The 17,500-nt window shown below is 37.6% G+C and overlaps 2 protein-coding genes across 4 annotated transcripts in view; both read left to right on the top strand.

The window, feature by feature from the left end:
* The window catches only part of LOC135198339 (mucin-2-like), a 120,428-nt gene that overhangs the window by 67,181 nt on the left and 35,747 nt on the right, over nt 1-17,500 (top strand). Inside the window, exons 3-4 of one of the 3 annotated variants that reach the window (XM_064225927.1) lie at nt 4,466-4,650; nt 13,689-16,995. In XM_064225927.1, coding sequence (XP_064081997.1) covers nt 4,466-4,650; nt 13,689-16,446 — 2,943 coding nt within the window. In that variant the 3' untranslated portion in view covers nt 16,447-16,995. Of the gene's footprint in view, nt 1-4,465; nt 4,651-13,433; nt 13,575-13,688; nt 16,996-17,500 lie in introns of those variants that run through there. The other 2 variants (XM_064225989.1, XM_064226074.1) reach the window with 2 other exon arrangements.
* Nucleotides 10,052-12,906, top strand: LOC135198514 (proteoglycan 4-like). Its single transcript, XM_064226205.1, has one exon. It carries the CDS (start codon nt 10,213-10,215, stop codon nt 12,904-12,906), a length of 2,694 nt encoding a protein of 897 aa, XP_064082275.1. The 5' UTR covers nt 10,052-10,212.

Here is a 17,500-nt window from a genome sequence, read left to right as displayed (position 1 = left end):
CTCACCCCTTCCAAATTAATTTCGTAAGTTTTTTTTTTTTTTTTTTTTTTTTTATTTGTCACATCACATTAAACTCGTCCCGGACTAGTATTGTATAATTTATTACGGCAGCTCAGAGCATATAAAAACTTGACCTCGAGGATTTCCGAAACGAGAGAGAGAGAGAGAGAGAGAGAGAGAGAGAGAGAGAGAGAGGTGATCAAAGATCAACCATAAAATGTACTATAAAAGAAGCAAACAAAATCTCTGACCTGTTTGCTTCCTTAAAACGTAACATTTCTCTCTCTCTCTCTCTCTCTCTCTCTCTCTCTCTCTCTCTCTCTCTCTACAAGAAGAATATGACCTTTGTTAAGTTTATACGAGGTATTATATGAAAAAAAACTTGCATAAGAATAATTCATTCTTTTTTCTATGCCTGATCATTTTCAGTGCTCTATCATCCCCATTACACAAGGTTCATAAAACAAACCCATTTTTCTTCATTGGCTTCTTTCACTTTCACGTTTTCATTATCATTTTCTCAAACTATTAACTTTATTTCTAATCGTCATATGTTCCTGACTGTACATTCTCCCTTACTACAAAAATAATTCTTCTCTATTTCTTTAAATGAGGAAAAAAAAATATAGTTTGATGAAACAAACGTAAGTAATGCAGCTGACACTACCCCTTCCCCCTCCTCACTTTTACCTACTATTTTTACCTCTCACTTCTTTACCGTTTTGACATTTTTTCTCTACAATTTTTTTTGTGTATACTAAACAGCCCATTGATTACTTCACTTGATCACTACTTTCACACGAGGCACCGAGGAGCCGGAAAAGTGATGGACGGGTGGCGATATGGAGGTGCACTGGGTTAATGTTCCTTGAGATCATCAGCTAATGGGGTTAAGGGGTCGTGATTATCGGCCTGCTGGTTGCTTATAACGGGGGTAGTTCCTTAAAAAGCGGGCGTTGTCTTCTCTTAAGGAGTTACATCAGACACGGTTCAAGTCACAGCGTCAAGTGACCCACGGTAATTTCGCATTGCATTTTCTCGTGAAGTAAATATCTATTGCAATTTTAATCTTCAGTCACAATTTCATTATACTTGAATCTCTCTCTCTCTCTCTCTCTCTCTCTCTCTCTCTCTCTCTCTCTTCTCTCTCTCTCTCTCTCTCTCTCTCTCTCTCTCAAAAGGTCATCAAGTCCTTGTTTTGTATCAAAATTAAATGAGTGTAATAACAGACTTCGTGGATCTTAATGCGAGTAACAGTGTAGTATCTACTGAAATACACAAATTAAAGAAAGTAAGCAGTCTTTTTTATATTTCGTTTTGAGCTCTTATGTGAAGATAAAGAAATCAATTTCTTATAAGCAGTTTCGGTATTTAATTACTGAAGTCTAACATGAGATGAAAATCAAGAAGTATATACTCACCATATGGTTTCTTCAAATAAATAAGCAATTAATTGATATTATACAAAAACTGCATATAAGGAAAAATGTAATTAGCCATGCAAATGATGAATGACTTACTTCTCGCAGTGATCAGGCGTTCAATGGAAATAATGAGGAATACATTAAAAAAAATACCATTCACAAACTTCTCATAGTGATCGGGTGTCCAAAGGAAATAATGAGGAATACATTAAAAAGAATACCATTCACAACGCGCATGATTTTAGGATATTTGACCTCATTTTTTTTTCCTTCTCATGATGAATCCCTGAAAGACACATAAAAGTTTTCCTTTATTAAAAATACAAAATACCACAAAGGCATGACAAATTACATATCTATAGTAAGCATTTTGTCATAAAATTCTTCGTAGCGTTTTGATGGAGACACCATCAGAGGCACTTTAATGAGCGAACATGGTATTATATCCCTGCCAAAGGACCACAATGATTAATATAACTGGGTGTGGTCTGTTTCATACACTTCATTTACCTTCCTCCTCGTTTAATTGTAGCAGCTACTGTTCAGCAACCAAGCGGAACGAAGGCTAATTCACTCAGACCTGTGCATGGGTGAAAGGGCATCTCTACTTGTGATAATGGTCGTGGGGATAAAAGGGGCAACACTAACCAGTTCTGCCTGACTTAAAGAGTTGATGAGGCATCGAGAGTTTTGTAATGATAGGCCTGAAAATGTGTCGTTTCAGAAAAGTTGGCGAATAAACGGACACAGGCTGGTAAAAGTAAACAACAGGTTTACTTAGAAACAATTACCTTCTAGATGTAACCAAGGGGTATCACAGGAAAGAGCTTTTTTGTGAGATAATCTCAATTATCGTTCTATATTATCTTCTGATGAAGTAGAAATAAGAATAATAGAATTTAGGCCTAAGAAGCAAGTAAATGAATGAAGATTTACGTAGGTCTACAAGAATAGTCTGATTAACGTGTCACAATAACCGCCGGCGAAAGAGTGAGGCAAGAGGGCAAGTTGTTCAACACCATAGTACAAGATTTATCTTTCTTTTTTTTCAGCGCCAGTTCATTTGATATAAGGCTTACGCTGCTGTTTGGTAGCACCAGTTAATCCCTGGGTATCAAGGTGGAACGAATGAGCATGGGGGGGAAATGTAAATCAGGCAGAATGATGTCAGTTGTTAGAGATGCAAAAACTCAATCTAAATACGGTTCCGAAAATCTGAAAGTTGACTACGCCATACGCTAATCGGTTCAGTCTGTACTTATTCAGTAGTTTTCACGAGCTTTATTGTGACTGATATTTCGTCCTAACAAAGCAGATACTATCCAGAACAACTGAATGACACAGATACGTACGATGGCAAACCTTCCACTAACCGTTCTATTGTGATCACTGAATGAAATGCAGACAGCAATATTATGACCAAAAATTGAAAGCAACAAATGACTGACTTATCAAAGACTTTTCCAATCGTGTACTTTGCGCAACGTTCAAATGATCGCTAGATATTTTCATGTAAAAGCCTAAAAATCCATATATGCTGATCACCATTCTAAATAGAATCTGAATTATACCACGTTCATCGTCAGGGTTTACATTCTTTATACAAGCACAAGATTCCACTTCTGTTTCATACCAGATGCACAGCACATTGAAATATTAAGAAAAACAAAAGCCTTTTATTTGTAATGATATGAACTTATAGTAACTCCCTGTATACCAGACCTATATCGTACTACGTTCTTACAGTCCATAAAAAGACAAACAAGATCACCTGTTACACTGAGTCAATCCATGAAAGGAAGCGATGCCGTAATCCTGACCATAAATTGGCCACGCACATGATTAACCCTTGAAGGGCCAAAGCGTAACATATTACTTGATGTGTTTTTCCCAACAACATATGGTTCAAGATACTACACGAGCAGTTGAGAGCCTCACGATCCTATAGTATTTTACCTGGCCTATGACTCGGAGAACTAACATTTACTTGGGTGCTATCAATTCTTTTCTCTTGCAGATGTTGTTAACATAATGTTCAGTTCACCGTTCTTACTGTTTGATCTCCAGGATTGAAAAGTTTTGTGCTCAATTTTATAAAGAGTTTTGTTATCAATTTTATTAAATGGCCATAAAACGAAAAACAGGGAGATTCTGTGTAACTGAAATAAATGTTTAATTTAATAGGATGTAAATCCAAATGGAAGGATCCCAATGGTAGATCACAGTTTACGTGAGTAACATAACTTTGAATTTTATTAAAGTTTTAGCACGAAAAAAAGGGTGGGGGAAGAGAAAGAAGCCAGTAAATAAGCAACAACAATTACAGGCAAATTGAAAACACTCTTTCATCGTTAAAAGAGACCCTAAATCGGTTTATTGCCATTCTCCAAATATTTTGAAACACTCATATGCACAGATATGTATATATATATATTCTCATCACTATAAGTAAACTAACCATTTTACATAAGGAGCCCATGATTCTTTAATCATTCCGGCCACACACCCCCGAGATAATGTGATCGATAAGGACATCGGTTCTTACATATGGGTATTTACATCATGACCATAATTATTCGATGGTGGCTATTTACGCGAGAAAATGTACAAACTAAGCATCCGAGCTAGTCTAAGAGATTTATTAGTAAAATACCTTTTGGAAGCTATCTTGACGACTGTCTTCCAAAGGACGGAACTATCAAATGAAAGGTATTTCGTTTGAGAAGAGTGGAGAAAGTATGATGTCATCTTTAATCATACCTTCTGACGAAGTCATGGGGCATCCAGCGAAAGCTAAATTATTATGAAAAATACTTGAAACCCGCGAATATCTCACTTATTTCTAATACTCTTTAATGTATTCTTTTTGTTGATGCTAAAGTATTTCTACGAAATATTCAATAAATAGCATCTATAATTCATTTATGCAGAGATGATGGGAAAAACTTACTTTTGAAAAACAAATCTGAAACAGCAGCTCCTTTCCCCTGAGCCATAAGTAAAGAATCATTAATAATATCTTCTTCTTCTTCTTCTTACAGGTGGCTGCGGGACAGCTATCGCTCGGGAATGACGTGGAGTTGGTGCCTGCAATGGCCAACATGGCCCAGATCACGAGCCTGGATGTTCAGTGCGAGAAATCCGGCATGACAGTGAACGTTGAATTTTCACAGCCCTTCGACGGTGTCATCTTCAGCAAAGGACACTTCTCTAATCCGGCTTGCCGGTAAGTACGCCTAACAGTGTGGAAGTCCTAGTCTTTGTGCAATTTCTTGGATGTCAAAACATCACGTACAACTAATCAGTTAAGAGATAAAATAGGAGTTTTGCTCTTTCAGAGAGATATTGTGATGAACGAAGCAAAAGACTATGGCTACCAACAAATATCCTATATGTTTTACAGTTAAAAATTTCAACCTTTGTCGTAAAAATGTTTTAAAAAGATAAAATAACAATCATAATAATTATAGTCTATTAGTCTGATTTTAATCTTTATAAATTTAAAATGGTATTATTAATATTAAAACTTCATATAGCAAAATCCCAAATTAAACATAGAGTCTTAGAAGCTTTTTGTGCTAATTTTATTTTCATTTAATTTCCTTTAAATTATGTTTTCTGATTGCTTGAAATCTTATAGAATCTTTCTTCCCTAGAGTAGAGTACAACTTTGTTTTCAAGTAATAATTTTAACCTAACAAATTAGTTTTTAGTTAAAATTTAGAATGTAAAATCTTCTGTATTCTGTCCTCTTTACGACCCTTCTTCCTGAGGCACTGGTTGACACATCTACATTTACTTGAAAATGACACGAACACATGATAATTGTACGACATAACGTACTCAAAACCCACGCAAAAAAACGAGACAAAGAAACGTTTCCTCACAGGAAGCAAAATAAACCCTTTCAACGGGAGACAACATATTCTACACTGATTTCAGTCAAACAAATCGTGCTGGGAAGAAGACATGCAACTTAGACCATAAGCCAGTGCCTCAAACTATCCTTACTGCAGTAGTTATTACTCATTAGCCTAGAATTTTAAAACAATATTCACTAACAAATGTTTAAATATGTACAGTATATAATTTCATCAAATATTCCACATCACCTCATTCATCAATGTAATACAAAAATTAAAAACACATAACTGAGTATGAAGATATTTAATCCATCACCTTGCTTACAATTAACCTCTTAATTTTACTGTTGAGCTTACTTTTACGTAGAAAATCAAGCTTGGATTACAAATTTGCTTGTTAATTATTTTATAGCAAAGCTTTACATGTTTACTAACAGAGTTATTTAAACCAACTAACAGCTGTTGCTTCAGACAGAGAACTAACCAGACAAAAGACAACCTCATAAAAGTTGAGTAGGCCAGCGGGATTCTTAATAAAAGGTACTTGCATTTCAAAGATTGCTGAAATATAAATAATAACAATAATAATTTCCTTTACTTTTCAAGGAGGATGAAATTATCATATTTTTCACCGCTGGCATACAAACAGAGTACAAACGCAAGCTTGATGTAGAAACTGAGATCCAAAAGCACTTTTAATGTTATCAAATGTTAAGGGAAAATACAGGTATCAGCTTCGTGTCAGCCTTAGTTATACTGCCGGCATCTGATAGCATACAAAATTACTCTGGATCTCTTGCTAAGTAGTGACTTACAACCAACAGTCATACAGAAAGAATAAATACATGGAGAAGAGTCCTGGTATAATCATTTTTAAACAATTAAATGACGTTCAATGTAATAATGAATAAGTTTTGCTCACTCAAAATTTAAATGTGCAAAACTTACTTGCAATTAATTTTGTTTAATTCTTCACTGTATACTGTAACTATTCAAGTAAGTGGTCCCTAGAGGCTTCAGCACTTTTAGTTCACCATGTTTAACAATAGTTTAACGAGACTAAAAGTTCTTAAGCCTACTATAAACTGAAAAAAATTTACATTCGTAAAAATAGCTAACTTTAACAGTAAAGGACCGGTTATTTGAGTGCAAAGTAACCCACAGTAATGATTAACAACTGCTTGTAGAAACTTAGTATGTAAGTTATGAGCATGAAGCAATTAAACACAGTTTCGTTTTATGTGATTGAGGCGGAAGGTATTGCAATGCTGCATTCAGTCAAAATTCAATGTTCGACTGTACAAAGCATTGTTCTCATAACATTATAACTGAAAATGTGATTATATGTACTTACTATGTAAAGTACATTCAAGTTGCATATGCTCACAATATACTGCAAATTATTAAAAACATTGTAGATTGGTATATTAATTATTTTAATATAAGACTTTTAATAGATTACTGTAGATTTTTAAGAAAAAGGTAAACAAGCACACACAAATATATGCATATGTGTGTATATATGTGTGTGTGTGTGTGTGTGTGCTAGTGTGCCTATGCGGTTTTTACCTAGTTATATAACTTTGGAAACAGAATGAACTGAAACTTATTTCCGCGATTTCAAGATCACATCCTAAGAATAGCTCAAAATCCTTCTTCAAAGCTAGTCAGTGCTTAACTTCTCAGGATTATTACAATGTCTCCTATTCAGAAGACGTTCGAATCAAATTAGGGTGATTTCATGAAATCGAAGGAATGTGTTTCATTTAGGATTACATTAAAAAATATCTAACAACGAATATATCAATATGATATGGTTATTGGTTCCAGTGTTTGGCTTCTGCACTTATTAATGCTGGTAATACAACTTGTATGTTAAGAGGGGGAACTGCCATCTGCCAATGGAAAGTTCGTAACTCCAATCTGTATAATAAATTTTAATTTTACTTTTAGAGATATCTGTGTGAAATGCACTAGCAGCTCTCAGTCAAGGCGCTCATTTGTCACATGGAAAAACAAAATGTCTAAATTTAACATTGCTGACGACTTTGTCAATCGAAAAGTTTATTGAAATAAATGCTTCACAATTTGCTAGTGTTTGTGGAAGAAAACTAAAGCACTGAATCACCTAACCAGAATTTAACTTGCAAGAGAATACATACATAAATACTGGCTGATGTCACAAGCTGCAGCAAACAGAAAAAATTACTGTTCAAATAACCAGAGATTAGTTGAAAATTCCACGTACATGTCATAGCATCTATTCAGAAAATAAAGCCACGCATAAACAAATAACACATATTTCTAATATAACGTCTTAGTACAGAACTTCGCGTGTTATTTAGTAACAATAATAAAAGAAACTTTAAATTATCTGTCTCATTCTGAGCAGCAGCAAGTTGAAGGGGACCAGTTAATTTTACTAGTGACTGCTGTAGCAACGCATACTATGTTTATCTTATCATCATCTTGAAGCATAAAGCTTACACAATCCTTTCGTGGATATCAGGGACACCGGATAATGATGATGATGTGTAGTGGTTAAGTACGAAGTCTTCCTGAAATTAATGGTTTTTTCCAAAACAGCAATTTTAGGTTGTCCACCACAAACAAAATCTGTTAATATATTATCAGTTACGAATTCATTGTTACAGTTCCCACTTTAATATCAAGTGAAGGTAACCCTTTGCGCACCAATAGCTAGCCAGTGTACCTTAATAACTAGTTAATAAGAAAATGTGCTATTTTGCTACAAGGTGTAATTAACAATTTCAAATGGCACTATATATAACGGTGTGTATGTTTTGTTAGTCACGATGTAATACGCTACTATTCTAATACAAAACTACATGATTTTCTTCTATTAACTTAACCCATGTAACCTAATGTTTGTAGAATCTAATGTATAGATTTTATCTTTTAAGTTAATCTAGCTAGAAACGACTTTGGTAAATTGCTTCTGAATTTGTGAGTGGTAATGACTAGACTGTCGGAAGCTGCGCTGATATTTTCGCTTTAATCAGGAGTTAATTTATAATACCTACGTTTACAGCAAAAACATACTCTAGTTCAAATAATTCTTAATGGATACAGAAATCTGAGTATCATAAAAACGCACCAAAAATGTAGGCTACATTTCATATGACTTCAGCAAACAGAGTGGCTTTAACACATCATGTGTTGGCAGCATCAGATATAATGCGTCAGAAAGTCATCATTACCACTCATTCCTGAAAGGAAACAAAACTGGAATCCTATTGTTCGTTCCTACAATAACCCCTCCTTACTCTTCATACTTTGGTGGTGCAGTTGATTGCTTCAAGTCTTTCCCCCTTAATTTCTGGTGACTGCACTCTTGCGATTGATCTGTTTCTTTAACTTGGTATTAGATATGATGAACAAAAATATCCTTTTTATCTCACTGAATCTACTAAAATGCTGTGTAAATAGCTTTCTTCCTTTGAGCAATATGATTATATAAGTATGTATGTCTTGCACTTCACATTTTAAAATGGGCCATATGGAATAACAATATTAAATCGCACAAGATTCATCAAACTAATGGAATTACTATGGTTTTGAATTACGATCTTTCTGCGCACAAAGACTTCTGAATGCATCTGTTAAATGTAGTCCAAATAATCAATCTAAACTCATTTGGTATAATCTATAAAAGTTTTCATATGTATCATTCAGTAAGCCTTTGGAATTATCAAAACACTCATTACCTCTATTAGATAAACAAGGCTGAATAATTTCATAATAAAGGTTTAAACAGCATAACCTCACACAAACATTAAAGAAAGTTAACAATTCCATTTGAAATACTTTACTGTTTTGGTCATTCGTTTTCTATAAATGGCAAATATTTTCTATTGTTGTTACTATAATAGATAAAGGTCAAGACATGAGTTCTTTATATCAGAAAATGGAATTGATAACCTGAACGCTCATTATTTCTCCCTTCTTTTGTTCTTCCTAAAATATAAATCACTTCTACCTATAATAAACAAAAATTGAACAAGTAACCCAGTGAGAGACTATAAACAGGTAAAAATGCTGTAATTAGATCAATGTTAAACTGTAAGTGTAGACTAAAGCTTTTGTAAACCCCTCTTTTTAAACTTATTTAAAAAAGAAAACTTTTCCTAAACAGTAAGTGTTTATTTTTACTACCCATATTACGTTAAAATTGTTGAACCCTGAATGAAGGTGTAATTTCATCATCAGGGTTTATCGAGACAAGACGTCTCTCAAGTGTTACTTGGTCGATATCCTACACATCAACTGGTCCTACAACTACTTGCAGGAATGGCATTACTTATATGGTTTTTCCGAATAAGAAAATATATACTTTTATAATATAAGAACAGCACGGTCTGTTATCATAAAGTTGGTGCGTTTGGTAATTATGCTTTTTATCACGAAAACATACTTTTTCCGTTTCATTTTCGGGAATATTAGGTTTCTCCTTTTACTCCTTCCTTCCGATACTTGGGTCTCTGTCTTTTTGTTCTTCCCTTTGCTCTTTGTTTCCTTTTATATTCTAATATATTAGTGTTTACCTATGTATGATTTACTGTTTTTCCTGACATGACGTGACTGATCCATGTCAGGTACTTGGATGCAAACTCAGGCCGATCGAGTTACACATTATACATCCCAAGTGAAGGCTGTGGATCTGTAATGTCCCAAGTTGGCAGTGTCAGCCCCGATAAGAAGAAAAGTGTCTCCCAGACGAGAATAGTCAACACCATCGTTGTGCAAAACGACCCTACCATACAAGAAATCTGGGATGTTGCCCGCACTATCAAATGTGACTGGGTTGATAACTTTGTGAAATCTGTCGCATTTAGCCCCTTTACTGTTGGAATGCTGGATGCCCAAGAAGTTGCCTTTCAGGTGATAATCCAATAGAATGCTGGATGGATCTGAAGCAAGGGAAATACCCAGATACCAGAGACGTAGACTCAGTTGTGAAGATTGGAGAGCCACTGTCTCTTATGGTTTATGCCAGAGATAATGCTGGCATGTACGATGTGAGCGTCAAAGACTGTTATGCATATGGCGGTCCAGACTATGACAATCCAAATGTACCCCAGATTCAGCTGACTGACTCCCAGGGATGTGTACTGAAGGACAAACTCATCAGTTCTTTCTACACTTCACGTGAACGAGACATCGAGGGTGAAGTTATTGTTACTTATGCATATGTTAAAGCTTTCAAGTTTCCTGATGTTATGGATGTCTTTATGTCATGTAATATTGAAGTGTGTAAGGGTGACTGTGATAATCAGTGTGGTTCAGCAACGACAGAAGGCCCCTTCAGCTCAGGTAGTACCTTATTTGGAGAACCTATCACAACTTTAAGTCCTAGCACAACACCTTTATGTTACCCAGGATCTAATGATCCCCGTTGCCAAAGACCTACAACTCCCCGCCCTACTACTCCAAGTTCACCAATATGTGAATTAGGTTCTACTGACCCTAACTGCCAAATCAACTTCCCTCAACAAGATCGTCCTTCCACTTTCATTTGTGGTTTTGGAAGCAAAGATCCACGCTGTGCTCCAGCAACCTCAGCTCCTAAAGTAGGTAAAGAACTTAATGCCCGGCCGCCTCCTCAACAAATATTTGGCACTAGCCTTTTACCCACATCCTTTACTTCACCTTCACCCTCACCTTCGCCCTCTTCCATTACCCCTTTCATTTGCACACCAGGTTCTCCTGATCCTCGTTGTCCTCAGCCTACTACACCTCCTCCACCAATATGCTTTGTAGGGTCAACAGACCCAAGATGTCCACAACTTACAACACCAAGTCATATTCAATGTTTCCCTGGTTCGACAGACCCTCAGTGTCCACAAATTACATCAACCCCATTTACATGTATACCTGGGTCAAATGACCCACGTTGCCCTCAACCTACCACCCCTCCTCCACCAAAGTGTTTCTTTGGTTCTACTGACCCAAGATGTCCTAAACTTACAACCACAACAGCAGCTCCTAGTTGCTTCCCAGGATCTAATGACCCCAGGTGTCCAAAGCCCACTACCCCTTCCCCTCCTAGGTGCTTCCCAGGTTCTAGCGATCCTAGATGTCCCAAGCCTACCACACCAGCTCCCCCCCCTAATTGTTTCCCAGGTTCCAGTGACCCTAGATGCCCCAAACCTACTACCCCTAGTCGCCCACGTTGTTCCCCTGGTTCCACAGACCCACAATGTCCAAAACCTACCACAACACCCTCTCCAGCAAACTGTTTCCCTGGCTCAACTGATCCCAGATGTCCAAAGCCTACAACTACTCCTAAACCTCCACGTTGCTTCCCTGGCTCAAACGACCCAAGATGTCCTAAGCCTTCAACGACAACTTCACGTCCTCGATGTTTCCCTGGTTCAAGTGATCCCAGGTGCCCAAAACCTACAACGCCATCTCCCCCAAGTTGCTTCCCTGGTTCCACAGACCCAAGGTGTCCAAAACCAACAACACTAGTCCCAACAACACAGGCTCCACCACGGTGCTTCCCTGGATCTAGTGATCCTAGATGCCCACAGCCCACAACAGCATCGCCCACCACACTAGGATGTTCATTTGGATCCAAGGATCCTAAATGCAACCAACCCACATCTCCAGCCCCACCTAACTGTTTCCCTGGTAGCAAAGACCCTAGATGCCCAAAACCAACAACCTTCCGCCCATTTACCTCTCCAAGACCAGTCTGTTTTGCTGGATCTAAAGATCCTCGTTGTGGACAAGAGTTTTCTGGAGCAAAGTCTGCACCCACGTTTAAACCAACACCTAGACCTACTCCCACACCAACAACACCTCAGTTTTCAACTTTCAGACCAGTTCAAAAACAATCACCTAAACCTACAACACTAGCACCTCCACGAGTCTCTCTTGAACCAAGACCCATACCAACTACTGCTTCACCAATTCGTGAAGGATTTGCTCTATTCCCAGTAACTCAGACTACACCTCGTCCTACAACCCAACGGTCCTTCGCCTCGCGAGCTCCAACTCCCTTAATTACAACTAGTCGCCCAAAACCAACCATTCCTTCACCATCCTTAAAACCTAAACAATCTCCTTCACCTAAGCCAAACCGTGGAAAACAGTTAGGTTCAGGTGCACCACAGCCCAAACCAGAACCAAGTGGGAAAGAATGGGAGGGCGAATCTCGTTACCATGCTTTCCACAGTTATCACTTCCAAAGAGGCGACGGACGACGAGGTCGCATTTTTGGAGCTCGTATTACAAGAGATGCAGATCTTTCCAAAGATTCTCTGTCCATGAAAATCTTAACAGATAAACGACCTTTAGAGGCAAAAGTTCCAATAAGACTGAGCCGTTCTTTATCTGTTATTGCTCCCAGCGACATTCCTGTCTCTGAAAACGTAGCAAAACAAGATACCGGAGTGCCAAAAGCCGAGGCACAAACATCCATAGATCCTATAAATAAAGATCTTTTAGGAACTGTTTGTTTCCCAATGGCAATATTCACAGCTTCTATGCTTGGATTCCTTTTCCTCCTGCTTCTTTCGTCAACAGCAGCCCTTGTTCTTTATATCCGTCAGAGTAAGCCTTGTAAAGGTGAGCCCTCCTGGCATGAACATTGATAGCAAAGTACCTGTACAATGCAACTGAAGGGATGATATTATTGAGTTTGTGATATAAGTGAAACTATTCTCATATAATAAAATTTCCTTTTATTAACTTAATTTTAAAAATATCTAATAATATCTTTTCCTTTATGAATACGTCCATTGCAAGTAAACATCACTTACCATATCATGTTAGTTAGATATACAATTGCAAAAACACATAAATGTTTGTGTCCTAATAATTTCATTTAGAATATAAAATCTTACTAGTCCAAATATTATGTAAGATACTGGTGTGAAGTTCTATAGTTCTTAGTATATTTTAGAAGTTTATTGTCAGTAGATTTTTGTTTGCATAATCATTATGCATGTTAACTTAATGATACCCTGGTGGTAACTGAATTATTGTGAGTTTGATAGGGGAATAGAATATACATCAGTAGGATTATTTAGTATGTTTTGTTGTCACAGTCTTCCTTGCCCATATTCATTGCTTTTATATGATTTCTAATGATTTCTATATTTTAACATGATGCATAAGCATTACATATATCTTCAGCATTTATGATCTGTCTGTATGACTGTTGATGAAATACAATGAGACTGCTGATACATCTGACGGACTCCAGACTTAATGGTGACGTTTCTTCTCACATTTTTTCATGTTATAATTCATCTAACAGGTAAGTTAAAGGCTTTTAATGAAAATAACTATGAAATAAATATTCCTGGAAAATGGCAATAAATAATATTAACTGTTCTTGGAAAGTAGGTGCTGACGCTTTTTCCCTATGCAGCTATGTTCGTGCAAACTCCAGCCAGGACTCATATACCTTCACTATACCTATGATGGACTGTGGAACTCGTACTTTTGATAATAATGATGATGGCACTACTGGATTTGAAAATATGATAATGATTCAACATGAAGAAATTGTACAAGAAATCTGGGATACAGCCCGAAAGATAACTTGCAACTGGTCAAGTAGGATGGAAAAACTCATCACCTTTCGCCCTTTTACTGTGGATATGTTACCAGCTAAAAATGTTCAATATTCTGGCGATGATGTAATGTGTTGGATGGACATTCAGCTTGGAAAAGGCCCATTTTCAAATACTGTTGATGGTATTGTTAAAATTGGTGATGAACTGACAATTGTTATTTACTCTAAAGATGCAAGTTCCGAATTTGACATGTTAGTTAAAAACTGCATGGCATATGATTCAGAAGACCTGGAAGATGAAAGAACAGCACGAATTCAGCTTAGTGACAGTCGTGGTTGCCTATTAAAGCCTAAATTAATGAGCTACTTTTTTCGTACAAAAGATACTGGAACTACAGGGGCGGATATTATTGCTTATGCATCATTGTTTGCTTTCAAATTTCCAGATAAGATGGATGTATATCTATCCTGTGAAGTAGAACTCTGCAAAGGTGGCTGCAAAAATGTATGTGACAATCCTGAATTTCCAACAAATCAGATTTCAAGGTTCATTAGTTCTTCAACTTCAACAACAACAGCCAGGCCTCCTCCAGTAATCAATCCATGTCTTACCCAGCCAGGATTACCGCAGTGTTGCAATACAAATCCAACGCATCCTTCTTGCACGGATCCTTGCGCAAAAAATCCTAACAGACCCCAATGTTCTACAGAGAGGCCGACTAGTATTCCTAAAGTTAACCCATGCCTCCTGGATCCAACATCCAGAGAATGTTGCATGAAAAATCCAAATTCATTACTTTGCAGAACAACAGCAATACCGGGAACAACTTTCAGGCCTCCATCTACAATTCCGTTAAACCCTTGCCTCTCTAATCCAACATCACGAGAGTGCTGTGCTATCAATCCAAACTCAATTCTGTGTAAAACTACAACTTTAAGTACAACCACTACATCTGCCTCTACTACTAGACCTGATCCCTGTACTGTTAACCCTAATTCTCCAATGTGCAGGGATACCATTACAACAATACTTGACCCCTGTCAGCGTGACCCTACATCAAAGGATTGCTGTGTGTCAAATCCTCGTGCACCACAGTGTGCACAAACAGTTAAACCTGTTACTACCACAGCTAGACCTCCTACTAGTTCACGAATTGACCCTTGTATTTTGAATCCAAGATCTCCTCAGTGTTGCATAAGGAACCCTAGTTCCGTTTTCTGTACCACTACTACAACTCCTCGACCAGAGCCTTGTGACATTAATCCTCTCTTGCTACAATGTTGTACAAGAAATCCTAATTTACCTCAGTGTGCTACCAAGCGGAAAGCTACTACAACAACAAGCACAACCACTCGCACTACTGATAGACCAACGACCACAACAACTACTACAAGCAGAAGTCCTGACCCATGTGACTTGAGTCCAGGCTCTGTAATTTGTTGTGCCAGAAAGCCATTTTCCCCAGAATGTATAATTAAAACAACTACACCTAAATCAAGCCCCTGTGACCTGAATCCTCGGTCTCCTGAATGTTGTGCAATAAACCCCAGCTCTTCACTCTGCATTAAGACTACAACAACAACAACTTCCACTCCTAGTGGTCCATGTGATTTAAATCCTAGATCTCCTCAGTGCTGTGCAATAAACCCAAGATCCCCAATGTGTACTACAGTAATTCCTACAAGCACCACTACTAGAGGGATAACTACCACAACACGCCCCACTACTAGAGTAACTACTACAGAAATTCCAATTACTAAAAGAGCCACTACTACCAAACGACCCACTACAAGGTTTCCTTCTACAACACAAGCTTCAACAACACGCTTCACCACCAGAAGGACAACAACCACTACACAAACAACCACAAAAATAAGTACAACAACTGAACGCATTACAACACAGCGCTCTGACCCATGTAATTTGAACCCTGGCTCTATTCAGTGCTGTATTCAAAATCCTAACCATCCAGAGTGTGTTCAGTCCACTTCTCAGCGTCTTTTATCTACTACTGAAAGATCAAACCCATGTATCAACAATCCAGGATCATCTGCATGTTGTGCCGCAAACCCTAGACATCCCCAGTGCTTAAAGGAGGCACCCTGTTCCGGACCAGATGATACACGTCCTGAGTGCATAAGTACTACTACAACAACCCAAAGGACAACACCAAATCTTGAGTTCCATGCCTTCCATAGATGGCAGAGTGGTCCAACTATCAGCCAACGACGACGGCGCCCAGCTTATGGTACACGCCTAAGCTCAGATGTGCTTGCAGAACTAAGCAATATTCCCAGACGCCGTAGAGATATTGCACTTCCTCCTCCTCCTCCTCCTCCTCCCCCAGCTAGGAATGTTGTATCTATGGTGAAAGGTTTCCGTGTTGTAGGTGCTAATGACCTAACTTTCCGGGCCGTGTCACTTGCTCCACATGCTGCTGCAGTTGTAGACAGTGTGTGCGTTCCAACAGCCACTTTTGCCGTTAGCCTTTTAATGCTGTCCATATTATTAATAACAGCAGTTCTTGTAGCAACATTCAGCTGCCTCAGGCTTAGAAGCTTATCTCCTTCTAAGGCTGTGGAAGCTAAAAACCCCTACTATAAACAGTAAGCTATCTGGCCTTTTCTTCATCTGACTAATATAACCCTATGGCTGCTGGATCCAGCTGGGAAATGTTGGTCAGTGCTCAAGGTGACTGTCCCCCTGCAAGACTACTGCTGGCACTGTCTCTGCAGGGGAAAGGAACCCCCGTGTCCTGTGCAGGCCGCAGGGCTACCCCGCAGCCTGCGGTTAATGTTGTGCCATTGTCCTAAACACCACCTATAATATAATTTACTTGCTTTACTATTTGAAATTGTATTTAGTAAATGTGATATTCAACTGTTAATTCTTGTTATTCTGCACTTCTCATTTACTCAGCATATAAGGTACTATTTCTCCCCTTCATGTCTTCTATTAGAGTTAGCATTTAAATATCTTTTCCTGACAGCTATGCTTGCTACAGAAGACACAGATTGTGTCTTTGACATATAGACCCTAACGGCAGCCATGACAGTGTCCAATTTTGTTACCTGTTGGGTCTTGTCACCTAAAATTGCCTGTACAATAAATGCCATAATTGCTTTTGTAAATTACGACATTAAAAAAGAATAATCGAAATGCGTGTTTGAAATATGAATCCTTATAAACCATTTCTGAACCTTAACTCAGTTTTTATTCCTTAAGACCACTGAAAACTGGATAATCGACCAAGTAACTCGAGCGTCGTAATAGTATAATTATATGAGTAGAAGCTTTCTTAAACATTTAAGCTGAAAAAATAATTAAAACTATGAAGATAAACAGGTTTACATTATCCGTCCAAATGATAAAATCATCTGTACTATTAAGATAAGCTTTTGAGGTTCCTTATTAGATTTCATTGTGAACGAATATTAATGTAACCCTGTTTGTTAGTACCTAAATAAATTCTGCACGTATCTAAAATATAAACAAAATATTATATTTGTTACAGAGAGATTAAAGAAAACTATAAAACAGTCTATTCTAAAACCTCATACATGGTCAGGTGAAAACGCTACATAAAAAGAGCATCTAAAAAGAGAGACATTGCTGAAATCATTCTAAACTTTTACCATAATATGAACTTTCATGTGGGCTCAAG

Source organism: Macrobrachium nipponense, chromosome 11, assembly GCF_015104395.2.
Source record: "Macrobrachium nipponense isolate FS-2020 chromosome 11, ASM1510439v2, whole genome shotgun sequence".
In the NCBI taxonomy this organism is placed as follows: domain Eukaryota; kingdom Metazoa; phylum Arthropoda; class Malacostraca; order Decapoda; family Palaemonidae; genus Macrobrachium; species Macrobrachium nipponense.
The sequence above is the reverse complement of the archived record's forward strand: the minus strand, read 5'-3'. Positions and strand labels throughout refer to the sequence as shown.